The sequence below is a fragment of the Athene noctua genome, chromosome 19, assembly GCF_965140245.1.
Source record: "Athene noctua chromosome 19, bAthNoc1.hap1.1, whole genome shotgun sequence".
Classification (NCBI taxonomy): Eukaryota; Metazoa; Chordata; class Aves; order Strigiformes; family Strigidae; genus Athene; species Athene noctua.
This window is the reverse complement of record NC_134055.1, coordinates 7,705,270-7,725,018: the sequence shown is the minus strand read 5'-3', so window position 1 is coordinate 7,725,018 and position 19,749 is coordinate 7,705,270. Positions and strand designations below refer to the sequence as shown.

Here is a 19,749-nt window from a genome sequence, read left to right as displayed (position 1 = left end):
TCCCAGCAGGCAACACATGTGTGATCCCAGGTGCTGCAACAAGCACCGGGGAACCAGCATCTCACAGAGGAAGAGGTATTGCTGGTGGGGTGTGTGACACCTGGCATGGCTACAGCCACTCCTCTACTCCCCCAACAAGATACCTAACGCTGCGTGTATTGCTCTTGCCCCCCCAGCCCATGTCCAATCCTCCCCACCTACCCCACTTCATGCTCTAAAGTCGCAGGACATATCCTCCTATTAACATCACACTCTTAGAAGCATCCTGGCTGTTTGCACCCACTTCTCCTCCATGTCAGGGAGGGCCTGGATGCTGTGAGCAGTGCAGACCCCGGTACCAACAGACTGCATTGAGCAGAAGCCAGCAGGCAGTCTCACTGCAGGGTGTGGGGACTGGAGAGAAGCCAGGCTGTGTGTTTGTGGCCACACCTTGTCCTAAATACAGCTAGTTTCATGTCACTAACCAGCAGCAGGTAACCAACACCAATGGCAGGCCTGGCTCTCTGTTTTTTGGGCTCCTCAAGTGACAGAGGCAAGGCAATGCCTCTGTGGGAGGGCCTGGCCTCTCTGCAGATCCATTTCGGCACCCTTTCCAGGGCACCCTCACCACCCAGCCCTCATCCCCAGTTGCAGAGGGCTGCACGGGTCCTGCCCGCACCAGGAGTGAGGCGCCGGGAGCCGCATTACCCTGCCGCCTTGCCAGCTGGCTCTGCGGAGCGAGATCCTCTTCCAGCCCTTCTGCTACCCACCTCCACTCGGCTCTTCTCCTTCACCTCCCATTTTCCTTTGCTCCTCCTGTTCTTCGCTGCTTCTCCTGCCGCCCCCTGCTTTCTCCTCCCCCTCTATCACACATCCTACTCCACATTTGCTCTCTCCCTCCTTCTCACCGTTTGCATCTCCTCCTCCCAGTTCCCTCCATAACGCATTTCCGCAAGATACCTCCCTCCACATTTAATTTCTATTTTCCCTCTACTACCCTTCCTGCCTCCTTTGGACCTCAATTCCCCATCAAGCATGGACTCCAAGGAGAAAGACACTGGCACCAGAAAACTCCCCAGACAGCCAGCTGCCACCTCCCCTCCACCGTAGAGCTCTTCCCTCTTTCTTAAACACAGGCATCTCCCCACCTCTAGTCCCCCCTTTGCTTATCTGAAGGGGGAAGCACCTTAGGTTCAGTGGTGGTTGACCAACCCCAGGACACCTATGTCAGGGTTGGCAAACAACCTTTACAGTTACACCAGCATGGATTCACACCTATGCCACAGAGTCCCAGGGCTGCTACACACAGATGGGACCCAGGCTCTATACCAGGAGCCCACTGACTCTGCAAGGGTGAGGGTGTGGGATGCAGGTGAGATATGAAGAGGAGAAATGAAGGCCCTACCCAGGAGGTGGCTCAGCTTGGCAGGAGAGCTGGAGTAACTGGGCCCTTCCTGCCAGGGCACGTCCACGGAGAGCTCCACTCCCTTCCACCCCAGACAAAGGTGGAGAGAACAAATCCTCTGTAATTCGACCTTGAAAGCTCTGTATGACTCAGGGGCCAGCTTGTCTGGAAGATCCTTCTCATCCCATGACTCAGCTGTGACAGGGCTCCCAAGGGGATGTAGTGGGACCATGGGAGAGGCTGCAGGAGTCTCTGACATGCACAGAGAACAACTGGGCTGCTCCAGCTTTCATGACTGATGGAAACAGGCAGAGCTACCACAGGACCAAGTCGACTTTATAATCTTATTTTACAGCCTGTCAGAGACCACACATGTCCTGCTTCTCCCCTTAGCGGGATGAACATCATCAGTCAAATCAGAAGAGCCAAGAGGGTGAGGGAAGAGACAAGAGGAAAGGAGGGAGGCAGAACAAGTGCAGAGAGATGGAGAGAAGGAGATGGAAGCAAATATCAGAGTTTGAGCAGGAACTACCTTTCTTGGACACTTTCCTCCCCTCCTTAACTGAGCTGTGTTTTTTAGTGGCTTTATGGGTGCTGGCAGCTTGAGGCACACAGGTGAGGTGCACGGGGAGTCCAGCGGCTGACATCAGAATAGCCGTCATGCCTACAGTGGGTACGAGATCAACATGCAGGAAGGAAACAATGGGGAAACACATTCATTAAAAAAAAAAAAACCTTTAACCTTTCAAAGAAAATTAAAAATTTAAAATAAAACAAAACCCAAGCCCTTGATTCAGAGGGCATAAAACATCTGAGGGGCAACGAGGTTGGAGTCAGCACAAGCACGGGATCCAGAGGCTTTCAGAGGGAAGAGCCCAGGCAGCAAATTAAAGTGGGGAAATATGGGCACAAGTCTCACCCGTGACCCTCTGTGCTGGTGTGTGAACAGGACCTTCCTCTTTGCCTTGGCTTCAGGGCTCCTCAACACCGAGTCTGCTGTGGTGCAAAGTCCTCCTGCTCACTGAGCCCTGGAAGCAGCCCTGAAGGATGAGGGGCATCATCCAAACCCCTAAAGGACCTGCTCAGTTACTCCCTCCAAAGCTTTTTTTCAACAGTATCTTACTAAACTGATCCCCAAAGCACAGCTTAACTGCCTTCAAACACCACGGCAGTGCCGGGCTGACCGTGGGCTGGAGCTGCCCCAGTCAATCCCCTGACAGACAAGCCCCACAGTGGCAGCCCCCCACTCACCCCACACCATCCCCTCCTCAGCACACCAGTTTTTCTGAGCACCCCCCAGCTGCAATGCAATGCAATTCTCACCCTCCCCCATCCCAGCCAGATGTATTCATGGGATGCAGTTTGTTAAAGCTAATGAATCACTAAAAAGGACAGCCGTTCCCTGAAGGTAAAATTGGCACAGAGAGCTACAGGACCGATCATGCTGATCTAATATGATGTTTGCCTGTGAAATACGGGCCAGTTACAAGTCCTAACATTTCTAAGGTAGCATATTGCTGCTAAACTTACATTCGAGAAAACACCTGCCTTGCTTTCCCAGGAAGTGACTTCCCACCTGCAACAGCCACTGCCAGAACTAACCAACAAAGTGTTCGTGGATGCAGACCAACAGCAGACAACCTAAAAACGAGCATTTCCCCAAAAGTTACCTCTGACAGTACACCATGCAAAATGCTACGGAAATTCTTGCCAGCATCCTGCACAGTAATTCATGGCCAAAAAATGAGATTTCTAAGGATTTTCTTTTTTCAAGCCTCTATTCAGCCGGGTTGAGAAAGAAAGATACAAGAGCACATTTGTTCAGGACAAAAATGAGGTATCTTGCCCACACATGACTGAAAATCGAGTTGTGACGGGAAGCATCAGCCAGCTTTATGTGCAAGTGGTAAGATTTTCTGCCTCAAATATGCAACCAGTCAGGAACCTGTGCCTTGTGACTAGAAATCCCCTGCACAAAGCCTGTGTCCATGCGCCACGAGCAGAACTACCCCTACACAGTGCTGACCACGTTTTGTGCCTCCTTCATGTAAGGTCCAAGTAAATATTCCAGAACCTGTTCAACTCCTTTCTTGATACACAAAATTGGATGCTTTTACTAAAGCTTTCTCATCTAAGGACCAAAAGACAGACAGAAGGGGTTTCACAAGAAAGGGAGAGGGGCACAGATGAATGAAATAACTTCCCCAGGGTTACCCAAGAGCCTTCGGCAGTGCTGGTCTTGCCAGAAGACCAAACAGCCCAACACACGGGGAAAACACATGCTTCCAAATGGAAATAGGTAACAGCAAACCAGGCAGCCGTGGATCACCCTCATTAGGCACCATTACCGTTCATCTAGACCTGAGGTGTAGCCCCCCAGATCCTAGGAGCTGCAGGGGAACTGGAGGGATCATCAAAGCATACAAACACTGAGACAGTATCCCTCACCCTACATACAGCACTGGGCAGGTACAGCCAAGGAGAATCCCTGACAACAGTACAAGCCAGCAGGCTTCTAACTGAACATCAGATCCAGAAATTTCACAATCAAAATAACCTCCTTTAAGTGTTGAACTAAAGACTGCAAGATTGTGTGCTCTCAATCCTAGTCTAAACCAGCAACCCTTCACTACTCCCAGGGAGACTTAAGGCAGAGCTTAAATGTTCCTGTAACAAAAGCTATTTGTTTACTGAATGAGTACAACTGAACACCTGGAGCCCAGCAACAGCACCAAAGCCGCCACCTGCATATGCACCAGGCAGGTATTTTCCCCTTTCAGCAAGTTAAAGGTCCATCAGAGGTATTCCCAGAAGAGCAGAACCAATTCACACCGATTAGGGAGCCCAGAGGAACAATATCCTTGAGAAACAGGCACGATGCTGGAGCTTCCCACAGCTGGGGGAGACCACCTCAGAGAGCCTGACCCCACCGAGGCTGCAAAACGCGATTCCCGAGAACTGGTGCAGAAAAGGTAACAGTAAAATTGTCTCCAAAAAAACCTGCTTCTAAGCAGTGCGATAGCACTGACTGCAAAGACTGAAAAGCAAGTCCAAAGACTAACAGGGATTATCACCACCTACGCACAGCTGACTGATAGGCAAATGCAAAATTAATGCTTTCTTCTTAAGAGATCAATACTGTCTTGCTAACATTAACATGCAGAGCCCATTTAAAAAAAAAAAAGAGAAAAAAGAACACGACAGAAGCAGAGGCTGAACAACCAACTTCAGACTCTTAATGTTGGAGGACAAAACACTCCCTTCAAAAATCAGACCAAATGAAAAGCACAAGCCACAGAACCCCAGCTGAGTTCAGTTACCCCTAATACAGCCCCTCTTATACCTGTAATAACATGTCCAAAACTGCCTGCCAGCATCATGAATCATCACAAAGAAAATAAACATTTAATCCAGGAATCTTCTCAGTTTCATTTTATGAGCTGCAAACACATCTACAACTCTATGCGGACATACAGCACAGGGCAAACGTGGGACCAGGAGAATTACCCCAATCAAATGTTCTTCCATGGACAATCTTAAACTGAACAAGAAAAGGTAATTTTCCACTTTTACCTTCTGCTGCCTTTGGAGAGACACACATTGAATCATCTTCTGCAGATTCAAATCAAGAGAACATTCAAAAAGGGGATGTTTTGGTGTTACACTGCTCTTCTGGCTCATCTTAAAACCCAGCAGCAATGCCTCCTTTAAAATTGTAATACAATACTGGAAATCTCAGCATCTAACAATCCTCCCACAAGTTTGGTGATAAGAGTCCCTGGTAGGGGATCTCCTCTGATCGAAGCCTTATGTGGGAGTGTGTGTTCATACAAAGTGCCAAAACAATACACAGACACACATCACATCTGCAGATTGTTGTGTCTGCAGGTCGGAATTGGAGTATCAATCTCAATTCAGAACTTGTGAGCATCTGTGGAGTTATGTCAGGAGCAAACATGGCCCTAGATCTGGATAAATTCTCACCTGAATATGCAAGGGCCAAACCGCAACAAGATAAGCCTGCCCAGACCAAGACTGCTTTAGACATCCCCATGTTCCTGCAAGAGTTCTTGCTGCTCACTGGGCACCCCAAGAGCTTGAAACGTATTATTTAGTACATTCATACTTTCCATTGGCCACTGGCTTTTTTTTCCTGCAAGGGCTGCAGAAGGGAAGAGGCAGAAAGCCTTGCAAAGCACCCTTTGGCATCTGACCTGATCCTATGAACGCAATAACCACAAGGAACTGCCTCTTTTCTCCTGCTCAAAGCATCTATTTGGACGGAAGTACAACATTACTGACTCCCTGGGGTAAAATTATCTTCACTGGAACTATGACAACATCCACCAGCTCTTCTCAGCCTGCCATGTAAATAAGGGACTTTGGTAATATCCTGTGCAGAAGCTGAGCAAGGGAAAACACCCTTACATAATGTAATGAGCACTGACCACATGCTTGCTCACACAGGCAGCCTAACGTGCCCCTCTGGTCACCAGCTCTGGCTACTGACCTGTAACTGCACAGACCTCAGACTGCTATGCCTTTGGTTCCAGTCCTGGATCTAAGCAGGTAGAGGGGAAGGCGCAGAGCTTACCTTCCAAAAACGTGAGATATCAGAAAAGCATTGTTAATTTGTATGATTGTATCCACCAACAAAATTATGATGATTAGGATGTTCCCAAATGCCCCAGCTCCAGGAATCTTGCAAATGAGAAACACTCAGTTTTATTTAACAAAAGTCTTATTTCCAGCCCTGACCTTAGAAATGGTGCTAGAAGGGCCTTCATATGACTGCCTAGTCCAACCCCCAGTCCCGAAGCACACCAGCTAAACTCCATTATTCCCAAGAGATGTTAGTCCAGCTGATCCTTAAAGGCCAACACTGTGGTTCAACAGTTTGCTTTGACCTCTGTTCTGGCATTTCACCATATTAACCAAACACTCAGGGAGAAAGAAAAAGTTTAAAAAGACAAGTTTCCACATGCTTCTTGAAGTATTAAAATAGCAGAAAGCAAAGAAAAATAATTTTTTTTTGGTATAAAACATGGTTTTAAAGTCAGCTTTGTGATTTCTGGGATCCTAAGTGGTGCTTTTAGAAGATGTGGTGTGGACAGTGTTACAAATCCCTCACTGAAATTCCTAGGCACTCATCACACAAACAAAACCCAGCTTCTCATTCAGACCTGCAGGATCCCCCATCTCCTGTTTATTCACCAGAAGCTCCCTCCGCATCCCAGAGATGCATGTGCAGCATTTCTTGAGATCACCCATGAGATTCAGAGGTTTTACCTATCTTGCTTCAAACCAGAGCTGCTAACGGGCACCTTGGGACAGAGACCAAGGGTTGCAAGACTTCTGGACACACTTCCCAGAATAATGTCTTCACATCTGAGACTGCCCTCTCCCCCATGGCATCGCAGAGCCCTGGGGTCCCCATCCTTTCCACCACTGATGCTGAAGGAAGCAGTTGTGCAGTGGGGACCAGAGGAACAAAAAAAGGGCCCAGTCTGTGTGTTTGAGAATAACCTCAATAATAAGTAACTCAAATACCATCTGCAGGATTTTAAATATGAACAAAATACCACTTCCCAGAAGAGATTCTAGAAACAGAACAGAGCACAGAGGGGAAGAAGGTGTCCCTAAAGGCCCAGCCAATTAACGTTACAATAAAATTTGGCCAGAAACGTTCCCAGATTTATTTTCCTTTCACTTGCTAATTAACATGTCCAGATCTTTCCTCTGCTTCTACGTGATTTTAAGGACAGACTCAAAATCAGATTTTCCTCCTCCCTTGCACCTCTGAGGTCTGTCACACCTGGCAGAAGGCAGCACAGTGCTGATCAAAGCTGTGTCCTATGAAGACCTGGATCTGAAGGAGACACTGGCCCCAGGGAGTTGCTTCTCAGCCCAGCTCATGCAGCCCTGCACAACCCTCCAACTACATGTGCCTCTTGCTAGCTGCCTCCCTGAGAACTAAACATTATTAAAATGCTTATTCCTTCTTTTGCACCCCCATCCCCCAACAATAGAGATATCAACTACAGGCTTAACCTTTTCATTTTATTTTATTAAAAGGTGCTAAAAACCTTATTCTACTGAGCTTTCCTGCAGCCCTTCATATCTAAATGTGGTACTACATGGCATAAACGGCCCATGCATATTCACCTCTTCCAAATTAACAGTGTATGACTTGCCCATGTAGAACAAGATCACAGTTAACAACATTAACACAGCCTGGATTCACCAGAGCTCTTCAGTTCTTTGCTGTATTTACCTTTATTTGATTAAGTACCTAATTACACAGTCAGTGCTAATAGCCAGGGGATGAAATTCAGAGCTTTTATGAGAGAAGGGAGTTTCTCCTCAGGTGATCCATCTAAACGAGTTCTGAGCTTGACTTTACACCTCATTTCCACAAAGACTGATTTGCTAACAGGGAGACAGCTGGGCTGCATGCCGTCAGAGGACACTCCGTATCAGTCTTTACAGAGTGCCCATTTGGCTACAGAGACATGCAAGGCACAGTTTTCACAATGGTGATAACATTAGATGACTGGAAACATCAATCTTGGGGATTATTTTTTAGGCAGGAAAAAGCCTGATGCTTGGGAGGACAGCAAGCACCATCACCTTTCCTGGAATAAGATGGTAACCATTTTCTCTGAGTGAAAAAGTAACTGCCTCCACTTGCTCAGGAGCAAAGTTTGACGTCCAAGTACCTAATAACCTCAACAGACCATGCATGGACAAGAGCCAGAGGAAGGAGAGGGTTAATAGATATTCTGTAGTGTCTGAAATTAGTACAGAAAAACCCAGAAAATACCACACATCAGGTCTTTTCCACTCCTCTACCCCTGGGTTACCACGTTATGATAAGATTTCGTGTGCAGTCAGTGTCGGTATGGAGAAGACATCTGCTCTCAGCAGAACACCCATTTCTGCAGGCACCACCACACCAGGGTCCCGTGGTTTGGCGCTGGCTGAGTCAAAACAGAGCAAACATGCCGACAGTTTTTGGCATGGAAACACTTCCACTGAAAGCTGCAAGCACGAGTTGTCGTTTTCAAGGCAATGCCATTTCACGTTTAACAGGCAAATCTACTCTGAAAAGGAGCATTGAAAACTGGCACTTTCATCCCTCCCAGACACACTCCTTGGGTATATTTAGTATTGTATTCACAGGTCTGGATGGTAACAAGCAAACCTGTATTCTGCTGCCATAGGAGACAATGTCTGATTCAACTTCTATCCCCTCCTCTCCCCAAAACAAGGCATCACAATAATTTTTTAAGCTAAAGACCACCTGAGCTATTGTAATAAAACCACATTTTAAAAAAAATCACATTAAAAACCACACACCATCTCACACCACTTGCCCCCCTTGACTTAAAAAAAAAAAAAAAAAAAAGTAGCAAGTAACAGCTAGCACTGAGTTTGATCCATGTGCTCCCCTCTGCTACTTGCTCTTCAATACCAGCACTGATGAGAAAAACAGTTACTGAGTTCTGACCATCCCATTCTCCCCCAGATTTACCCTCTTTAATTTCTGAAGAGTCTTTGGGCCTAAAACCGTAAACTCCAGCAATATTTCAGATTTTGCCTAAAAACTAACAAAGTGCCACAGAAAGGTAAACCACTTGCTCACATAACCCTAGGGACAGAGCAGGTAAAGCAGAGTGGGATCCTTACCTGCCAGGGCTTGGTTCACCTTGCTGGGTTTGGGCATCTTGACTGGCAGGTTTGGAGCACTGGAGAGAGAAAAGAAAAAGGGACAAGTTCAATGGCACAGATCAGTCACTGACAAAACAGAGACAATGCAGTAGTACACTGTTCCCTCCTGAGTGCCAGGGCCCTGAATACATTAACTGGGATTAATTCCTCAGATGAGCCCCACCTGGGACCCCCACGCATGCACCCTTTGCCCACTGGTCCAGCAGCTACATTTAAGGAGCCCAGTCCTTGCCAGAGCTATCTAACTGGTTTACTTATCTCTAAGGCAGGCCTATGTTACAGGTAGCTGTCTCCAGCCTTATCTCCTCCTGGTGGAATGCTGGGCCTGACTCATCCCTTCCTCTTGCTAGGGTCTGCTGGTGGACCCTGTTGTCAATCCCCTGCTCTGATCCTGTGATGCATCCTGCTCTTGTTGCTCCACTACAGAGCTTCCTGGGAGCAGATGACCTGCACTACGACAGAGCACTGCATGAGCAGGTCTGCGGCATGAGCACACAGCCAGGAACTGCCAGGATACAGCAGACAAAGTTCACCTTAAACCTGCCAGGTGACTTGGTCTCCAGCCAGCAAAACACTGCTCACCAGAGTGTGAATCCCCATGCTGTATGAGAAGTTGCAGCTGTACTGATCAAAGGAAGCAAGCATTATCACCCCCCTCGCCTTTCCAGATGGGGAAACTGAGTCAAAGGCCAAGAAAAGCGCTCAAGTACATACAGCTGCAGCCCTGAGTTGAACAGAATCAAGCCCTGATTCTCCCTGCACAGCCAAGGTGCTACTGAAAGATGCAAGAACAAGGGAAGAAAGCTTGAAGGAAACTTAGAAGAGTCTGGCACTCACCTTCCTTTGGAAATCAAGAGGATCTGGACATCAACACCCCCTTCAGGTTCCTAACCTACTTGTTTTGGCAGTGTTTCCCAGCACTGGCAGCTGCACCTCAAGCTAGTTTGGGATACACAGGCAGCCAGGGTCATGCAATTACCTGACAGCAGGAGTTAGGAAGGGAAGGGTGAGCAGCAGCAGAAAAGCTGATGAGGGGGTCAGAGGAGAAAGGAAGCTGGATCCACATGAATGAAGCAGGAACTTTTGAAATCCAACATGCTGGCACAGAGAAGCCACACATGGACTTTGTCTCAGGTGGCACATGTGCCTCCTGTAGATCCAGGCTCATGTCCATCAGCTACAGTTAATACACAGTGCATTCAGACACCCCAAAACACACAAAATCATATTAAACCTGGCCAGCTGCTTAGGAAGCCACAGAGCAGACTAAGGTGGTGAAGTGCCCAAATGCCATCCACTATCTAGAGGGAACCTAATTCTCTCCAGCTGGGATGCAAGAGCTGCCATTGTGTCCAAAACAGCAACACAGGTAGAGGTCCCTTCTTTCAGCCTTTCCATGACAATAACCAAATCTGAAAAGATTTGTCAGTGACACATGGCTGTCTTCCACCCTCATGACAGGGACACATCCCCACTTCCCTCCTCTCCTACCTGCCGCAGTTTGAAATAGGTTCCCGCATGTGCACTGAGCTTTCCCGAAGAAACCCCTGGGCAGGACCCAGGGAGATGGCCTGGCCAAGCCAGACCAGCTCTTCCAGACCCTTAAAAACCTCTCCAGAGCACAGAGATTTCTCCCTTCTGTCTCTGATTCAAATACTGTGTTTTCCTGTCTGCTGCCCCCCATTTTGCAATGTCTTCAAATGATGCAATGTTCTTGCTACAGCCCAATTCAAACCCACTGAATACTGTGGAAATTCTACCCTCACTTTCAAAGGGCTTTTAATTATATACCATGACTCCTCTTTATGACTTTTTTCTTTCCTGATTCAGCCTCTTCATCACAGCTCTTTCTCAGGTATTTCCCTCCTCCTCCTTCTCTATCTCATCCCTTTGCTTCATTTCTACTCCTATGATTCTCTTCAAACCTTGGCTATTAACAGGGCTGCTCCTTCTCCAGCTGCAGACAAGGAGGGTATCTAAGGACCAGATAATGAATGAAAAGGCACTTGAGAGACCTGCTCCCAAAACTCAGAGAAGCATTAGACCTGCCCTCCTTGCCTCCTCCAGCTGAACAGCCAAGATGACAACACAGTGGCTAGGCACCCCCTCTGTCCCAGTCTGTGACCCTGCATATGACTGGTACTGAAGAGCTTGTACTTTATTGTCACACCATGAAGTGCAGCAGCCACCTTGGGTGCTTCACTTCCCTGTGGAAAGTAAAAATACAGTAAAGCACAAAGCTCAACCTTCTGCTCTGCAAGGAAAGCAGCTGGGCAGCCTTCCAAAGGGCTGGAGCACAGGGTTGTTGCAACTGAGGTTGAACAGAGTAAGCAAACCCAGAGCTGCTCTGGGAAGGGGATCACTGGTAACTGTGCTTCGAGACTAGAGGAGAAATTCTTCACTCTTCATTCCCACACTGCAAGGCTCAAGTCCAAGTCACACAGGACCTAGAGCTCCTACACAGTGAGAAGAGTCCTTGAGATTTGCAGAGGGAAATGGATATAAGCAACTGAAGCGTTTGCAAGCAATCAGGAAGCTGCGAGTGCACTGCAGATGAATTATTACCCAAGAAACAGTCACTGATCAGCTGCACTCCTGATGTAAAGGCAAAGTGTGACAGCTTTGACTGCTGGAGGCTTGAAGCCAACTGATGTGATGATGGAGAAACCAAATACTTATTTCACACAGGCTAAACACATGCACATTCAGTTAGCAGCATCTCAACTAACATTGTAGGATGTGCTGGCCCATCCGCTCGGCACCACGTAAGCGTACCAGCAGGGCAGCCACGCACTGTGATTTTGTTTACATCTGCAGAACACCCAGACCTAAGGCTGATGAAATCAAAGGAAGTCCACACTGCTTTGAGGTACCTCTGCCACAATACTGCCTGGGTGGATTTGCAGCCACAGCACGTGGGAGGAAGTGTTGCCATGTCAAAAAAGGTGCAGAAACGCTACTTGGAGCCTACCCTGGGTCTGAAGTGGGGTTTTTTTGGAGAAGGAAGGGGAAGAGGTAACAAGGAAGGATATTGCTACTGTAGTATAACATGGGCTGTGCCTTGACTTGGAGAGCAGACTCGTCAGCAGCACGGACAGACGTATTTAGTCCATCAGCTCAGAATCAAGCTACTCCGGTATGGCCACAGCAGCGCTGGCTTCTTGGGAGAGGGACGGAGCCAGGCTGGGGTGAGATCCTGCTGATTTACTCAAGCCAGGCTCAGTTTGGAGAAAACTTGATGCAGGTAGGCTGTTGGGGGTCTCGGGTAAGAGAGATCTGGAGAGCATCAGTGCAAGACCAAGCACTGCAGTACGGAGAGATGAGAAGGATCCACTGAGACACCTGCTCCCGCTGCCTCTGCTGCCCACAGATGAGATTTCTAACCAGTCAGTGCCTTTGACTCCTAGCCAAATGTTCAGACTGTGCTTACAACACCTGAAAGTCAATGCCTGAATTCTCTGAACATTTCCTGGTATCGATTCCCCCTCCCTGTTCCAGTTCTGAGCTGCCGTTTGCTGTAGGTCCTGCTCTCCTGATGCTCTGTACGCTGGAGGTGACCAAGTGCAACAGGGGTCACCAGGTTGTGAAAAAAGGGACACAAAATAAGACACCGTCCTCAAACGTTCAGCAAGAAGATCCTGATAAGATTTTTCATCATCAGTTCCAGGCAATCTGCTATGGGGGGCAGACAGGGCAGACTGATATTACAGCATGACAAAACCACTCACTTCTCCAGAATTTCAAGATACTGCAACACCAGTGAGACAGCAAAGCACAAGACCAGAGAGGAAGCGTTGGCGTCCACGGCTGCTGCCATTTCAAACACTGGGCAGCCTGCTTTGAGCTGAACATTACCTAAGCCACACGTACACAGTACCCTAAGGGAGCAAAAGTGGGGAAGTCTGTAGCAACTCAGCCTCTCCACCCTTCTTCCTGCACACCAGCTGGCAGGCCACGTATTCCTGTATCATGGTGTCTTTGTAGTCTCTGGACAATACCCAACAGTTCTCCTCCCAGATCAGGGCTGCATCCAGCCCTGTCTCACATTAACATCAAGTGCTACCACAACACCCAAAGGTCTGACTCCCTTCCCAGGGCTGAGTGTATAATGACATTGATGACCAGACAGCAGTTTCTTCTCTACCTTTCTTCTCAAGAAGATACCAAAACCCAGGCCAGATCCCCCTAAAGGAGGACCTTTTGGTGTACAGCCCACCACCATGTGGATCTATGTTTTTGCTCCTGGCACCAAGCAGAGGAGATCCCTCTGTTCCCACTCGGGAAGAGCACCCAGCAGAACCACCATGCCAGCTAACAGAGGTTTGCAGGACAAGCCACCATGGGCTCAGCAGAACCAGCACTGAGCAGAGCCCCTCCTCACCACCTGAGGAGCCTGTGGGTGTGCCTACAGACAAAGCGGAAAGATGCAAAGGAGAAGAGGAAAAGAAAAGCCCTGCGCAGGTTCTGGTCCCTCTATTACACCTCCTGATCCCACAAAGCACTGACTATGGGTCATTCCTCATGGGAGATTTGGGGGCGCAGACCCTTCTTAGGAACACCACAATACTGTAAGCATCCTTCCCCAGGCCCCAAGACCCTCATTCTCTATGCTTTTAAACAAAATCCTCTCCTTCAGCCCTGAGCTCCCTGCCTTATTTGTAGTCACAATCTAGACCAGCACCCAAAGCTGTGTAAGCTCAGAGGGGCCAGGGAAGCTACAGCAGGGAACTGCCTGGCTGGGGCATTAATTAATGTATCCCCCAGGAGATTGCTTCCTGCAGCTTCACTTCCTTATATCACAAGCACTTACCACTCCTTACCCTGTTTTAGGAGCACCCTGCTCTGTAATTAGCCAGTACAGTGAGGGGAACAGGTTAGCTCTTGCCCCAGGGATGGAGGCTTTCCCGCGAGGGGTGGGAAGGATCATGCCAGGAGGTGGCTGGGAGCCTGGGGAGCTGACCCCCGCTTCCCAGATCAGTTAACAGCGCCGATATAAGGACACGACCCTTGCCGTGGCACTCTCCATCTGCAGCTTTCAGTGCCGTCTGTGAGAGAGGCCAGATTCATTAACTGTGTTTCATACACAGGAGGAAACTAATGCACCAAGAAGCAAAATAACTTGCCCACATATATTTAATACATTAGCAGCAGAGCCAAGGATATTAGCATCTATTTAAGCCTTGGCATTCCTCTTTGGGTTTTCCAGTGACTTTGACCCTCTTGAAAGCAAGGGGAAATTAAACCTGCATTTTGAAGTGCCTGAGCTCCACCCTCTCACACTGGCATCCACCCTCCAGCTCCACAGCAAAGAGGAAATACATTTAATCACCATCAATGCCACAATAGCCCAGGCATGCCTGTGCTACTAACAGCCCATACTGGGGGCTATTCCTGCCTGCCTATTAGAAGTAACTGTCACAACCACACATGGAGTTAGGCAGCTTTCCAGGATGAACTACACCACTTTCTCAGCCCTGCAGAAGAGATGTTTGCTTCAGTGCTGCCATTTTGAGCTGCGTTTCCTTAAAGAAACTGTGTGTACAGAACTGCACCATCTTTCAGTCTCTCCCTAATAGCTTTTGAGCCCTTCTGCCAGTTGCAGCTCAGCTCCAAAAGGCAGGAGCTGGGTCATCCCTGCAAGCTTTGTGAAGATAAGCACAAGTAATCCGCCAGAGCTGCTTTGGAGCCAAAACACAACCTTTATTAGACACCAGAGGAGACACTGTGGCCCACTGCTCCTTTCCCTTAGCTCTCTGAGCATGGGTCAGCGCAGGAGTTGCACATTACAGCTAAGAGGAATGAGCAATGCTGCCCGATGGACAGAGACAGAAACACTTGACAGGATAATTAGTGCAGGATAATTAGCACTTCATCTTCACCACCACAAAGGCTGCACTATTTGGTGATGCAGGAGGAGACCAGGCGGCGACTGTGAGGTAAGGGGAACTAACCACCACACCAGCCAAGTCCAGCTCAGGAGGGAAGACGGGGAACCTAGGGGATAAAATAACCCAGGAATGTTCTGGGCTTTGGAATTAAATGAAACACATTGTTAAGAGTTTGCTACTCAGGTTTCCCCTAATTCACAGAAATTAAAGTATTTTCTGCTGGAACATGGGTTTCACAAGCCTGAGACTGTAACCCCAGTCAGGAGCAATTACACCCACTCAGTGGCATTTCCGACTCAAACCCAGCACAGGGGTGACAGGGGAAAAGCCATCTCGAGCTGTCAGCTGGCACTGAAAAAGTCCCTTTCACATATGGCACTACACTGGAAGACAAAGATTGCCCCCCTGCGTGCATTTGTCTGTCTGGCAGGGAGGAAGAAGAGTGCCCCTGGCAAAACTAATCCCAAAGGACGGGAGATCCAGACATCATCCATCATCCACGAAGAGCCACCAACGAAGATCTTTGTTCTGCCCTTCTCTGGGGTCCATTTAGATGAGCCCCCAGCTGCTGCCTCCCTCCGGGCTCAGCACACAGCCACAGGCTGGATCTGCAATCCATCCAAGCTCCTGCAGGGCTGTATGGAAAACAGCAGCTTCCACAGATACGTCTAGTGGCAAACGCTGATGTTAATGAAGAGAAAGGGAGCTGTGGAGATAAAGACAGCTCCTAACATCCTGCCTGCAAAACCACCTCCCTGGCAAGCCCTGTAGCCACGCAAGTGCCCAGCAGCATACCTGGCCCAGGCTTGGGTTCTGCCAAGGGTTCATGTCACACTTGCCATGACAAGCCTTGGCAGTACACCCACGCTGAGGACCAGCTCCCACCTCAGCGGGGACAGAGAGACAGCAGCCAGGAGCACGGGCAGCAAGGCTCACAGCTGGGGGTGCAGGGTTTGCACAGAGGCTGCCCGTTGCACAAATCTGCCAGCACTTGCACGCTCCCTCCCAAGTGTCTGAAGAGCTGCCTCCTTCCCTGCGTGGCAAAGATTTAACCATACAATCCCTCTGCACCCCCCAGAAAGGCTGGCTTGGCCAGGGGTTATTGCCAAGATACCAGTCACCTCACCCCTTGCACACCACGAACAGCTGAGCTGCCAGTTTACAACAGTCAGACCTCGGCCATCCAACGGCATTGCCTGGCCATGGTCAATGTCACCATCAGCACAGCAGCCACCCCAGCACTCTGGGAGGGCTCTGCCTTCTGCTGCAGTCCCCAGGCTGGCTGTCGTGGAGGGGATCAGATGCTCCTGCCACAAAATCCACTTTCAGCAGTGCTTGAGAAGGGACCGAGGTGGAGCAGCCAAGCAAGGAGTGTGGGGGCATATGCCAGCCCCAAAGGGCTGTTGCATTAACCCTGCCCAAGGTCTGCCAGCATTTGCCTGGCAGAGGGTTTAACTGGCCACCGAGCACTGCCCACCGCGCTGGCAGCTCCCAGGACCCAGCCCAGCAGGCTGCCACAGCAATGCCCTCCCCAGCCACACTCGCTGGGCACCTTCAGGTCTCCTCCTGGCTGTCCCTTTCTTCCCAGACAGCATCGCCTGGGCCATGGGCTCAGTTCATGGTAAGGAGCCCATGCCACCCCTCTCTGATCTTCCCTGCTTTCATGGCAGCCTGTCCCCCCATCAGTAGCCTACAACATACCCAGACCCCGATGGGCTCCAGACAGGCTTGCAGGGCAACTGCTGCAGCATTTGGCTCTTCGTTTTTAATCTTCTCACCCCGAGAATCACTTTGCAAATCGCACTGAGGCCCTGGGGAACGATGGGAGCTCCAAGCAGCCCAGCAGCATCACGCACTGATCAGTGGCTCCTGCGAGAGGAGGAATTTGGCAGCTTCCTCAGGAGACAGCAAGAGCCTTACTGGGGCATCCTGAAGGTCTGATTTTCAGCCCTACTCAGAGGTGACTGGCACACGGAAATATTGCAGATGCTTAAGATGCCACAAAAAAATCACCAGGTCCAAAGAAAGCACCAGAAAAAGACCGTGAGAAAGAAGAACAGGGTACAGGAAGTCATTTCACTCAGATGACCCCAAAGAGGGAAAGTCCTGATATGACACTAAGGAAAATATCTCAAGATTCACCACCTTGCTTAAAATACAAATGAGATTCAAAATAAACCTCAAACCCCTGTGCCTCATGTAATTAGCAAAATGTGCTTTCAACACCCTTCTAGATCTCTCATCTCTGTATTTACTCGGGGTTATCTTGGACAGGTAAATCAGCCCTGGCAAGTTCCCCGTTAGTCTCTCAGGTGCTCACACAGTGGTTCAGCACCTGGATTATTTATAGTGAAATGCTCTGTACACTTCCAGCCATTTACAAACAGAGGGAGCAGTCCGACAGCCTTTGCTTGGTCCTTAGTTTAATGCTGGCAGATACTCGGTGCAAGTATTATCACAGACAGGCCACGAAGACCTCTGCTAGCAAAGGCTTGCGCTCAGAAAGACTTAAGGCTCTGAAAGCCGATTAGTGGAGATCTGGCTTGGCTTGGGTGTCCAGGCTTCACAGAGACCATCCTACAAGAACACAGAGTTTACGTGACCCACTTTGCAAGGGTGACACTGATCTCCCCTAGCCCCAAAATCCCCACTGGAGACCAGTGCTGCAGCCCCACTCAGGCCCTGGAGGGGATAACCAACTGTGGCTTGGTCCACCAGCTCACACCGTGGAGAGAAGATGAACTGTCAGATCACAAGATTCAGATTTTTCATTTAGCTGGCAACAGCTGAAAGGCCTGAAGAGAAACAAAGCCCTTCCTCCCACACCACTAAGGTGTGAACACAGCCTTCCTTCAGCTTCAGCCACTCACCAACGGGGGCTGAAATCCTGTGCTACAAGATGCACACCAGCTTCAGCACTGTCAGAGAACAGCCACTCTGAAAATGGATGTGCAGCCAGCACGGAGGGGTGTGGGGGGGGCAACCATACAAGCTCTCCAGAGAGCCAGAGCCCACCCTGAGCACCCAGCCAGGAGAGGGTCGCTGAAGGAAGATGAGGGAAAGGACATGGCAAAACCAAGGTGAGACCTAGCTGGACTTTAAATCAGTCCTGCCTGTGCCTCCAGTCCTCCAACATTGCAACAGCAAAGCCCCACAGCACCTCAACACACGCAAAATGAACTTCTCTGGTGATTATCTAAGTGGTACCTCTGCTCTGCATCAGTATTTAGCCTGATGAATAGCCTGGACCACTCAAATTGCTAGTGTCACCCCACTGACTTCAGATAGAGAGGGATCAATATGGTTCAAGGTATCAAAGGAAGGGGAAAGTGAATTACTGATTTGGCTTTCTAAACATCTTCACAATGGATTTTTAAAAAAATCCTTGATCAAATCTGTATCTTACGGTGGTTTTTTCCCTTCTTTTTCACCTTAAAAAACATCCAACATGGGCTTCCTAATTTTGTCAAGAGAATTCACAAGGTCTCAGCCACATGCAGTGAATCTTGTGCTCTCTCCTTGAAGGGAAAGACCTTTGAACACAGAGCAGTTTTCCTCTCCAAGTTTACCACATATTTTGAATTAAATAGTGTTCACAAGTCCTCTTTTCATTCACTCAGTCCTCCTCAAAGTTGTTTTTAAGTGTAACCTGAAATACCACTAGTCACTATTAATTGTCTCCCAACTTGCAGAATCTCAACCTGACTGCTTTCTCCAGTGGTTCAGGGAGATGAATAGATAGGGACTATTTCATGAGGGAGAAAATAAAGGGAAAGCAGAGGAGAGGCCTTCTCATCCACTGTACTGGACACAAAGGCACAAACCTCTCTGACCTTCTAGGAAGAAGACCCTTGTAAAGTCCTCCAGGTCAGAGAGGCTCCTAGATAAAAAAAAGAACTGAGCACAGCAGGTCTCTCAGACATGTGCGCAGTATTTAAAGGTGAATTAGGGTCTGTACCTGACTCCGTTAGATGCAGACAGTCCTGTGCTGGGGCCCCCAGCTTGAGGCAAAGCCCAGGTGCTCTGTGCATTGAGTCTCGGTGTTGACCTTGCTCCAGACAAAGCTGGTTTGTTATAGGGCACGAAGCCAACGCTGGAAGAACTTACTGACGCTGTCCTACCGGAAACCTGATGAGTAGTGGAGGAGTTGGGAAAGTTTATCATGGAGTGGCGGTAGCGTGTGGTGATGGGACCAGTCCCACTGTTTAGCCAGCACTGCTGACAAGAACAAGCCACCCCCGTGTGGAGGGGTGCCGGGGAGGCAGTCACCGGGTACGGGGCGCCCAGGCGCCTCTGAACGCTGCGGCGGAACCTCGTGGTCTTGTTGGTCTGGACTTGAGCCACAAAGTCAACTTCGTAGTTGTAGCCCAAGGGTCCGAGATCTACTCGCTGGTGGTTTGTGGCATGGGCTTGCTCCAGGAACACGCAGACGTTCATCTCGTAGGGGGACCACCCGCCTTCGTCGTTCTGCCACTCCCAGACGATGCCCTGCCCGGCAGCAGAGTCCCCAGGGAAGAGGTGCCTGCGGACGGCCCGCATCGTCCCTGTGTGGGGAGAGGGGGGGAAATACATAAAATCATTTTGTGAACAGAGAATTAAAAGGGATGTTGTCTTCAGGGACTCGTTTCTGCACAGATCTGTGGCTTCCCCATCAGGGTGCCTTCCTCGCCTCTTCCTCAACAGGGGTACTAACAGACTTTCTCCTCCCAACAGGGCTGGGTTTGCTCATGAAGCTTAGAGAAATGC

The 19,749-nt window shown here is 49.2% G+C and overlaps 1 protein-coding gene across 5 annotated transcripts in view; it reads right to left on the bottom strand.

The window, feature by feature from the left end:
- Nucleotides 1–19,749, bottom strand: part of DTX2 (deltex E3 ubiquitin ligase 2) — a 39,789-nt gene that overhangs the window by 9,425 nt on the left and 10,615 nt on the right. For 3 of the 5 annotated variants that reach the window (XM_074922695.1, XM_074922696.1, XM_074922697.1), the window contains exons 3-4: nucleotides 18,962–19,547; nucleotides 9,074–9,132 (exon numbers count right to left, since the gene is read on the bottom strand). In XM_074922695.1, the coding sequence (XP_074778796.1) occupies nucleotides 9,074–9,132; nucleotides 18,962–19,547 (645 nt within the window). Of the gene's footprint in view, nucleotides 1–1,916; nucleotides 2,049–9,073; nucleotides 9,133–18,961; nucleotides 19,548–19,749 lie in introns of all 5 variants that reach the window. The other 2 variants (XM_074922693.1, XM_074922694.1) reach the window with 1 other exon arrangement.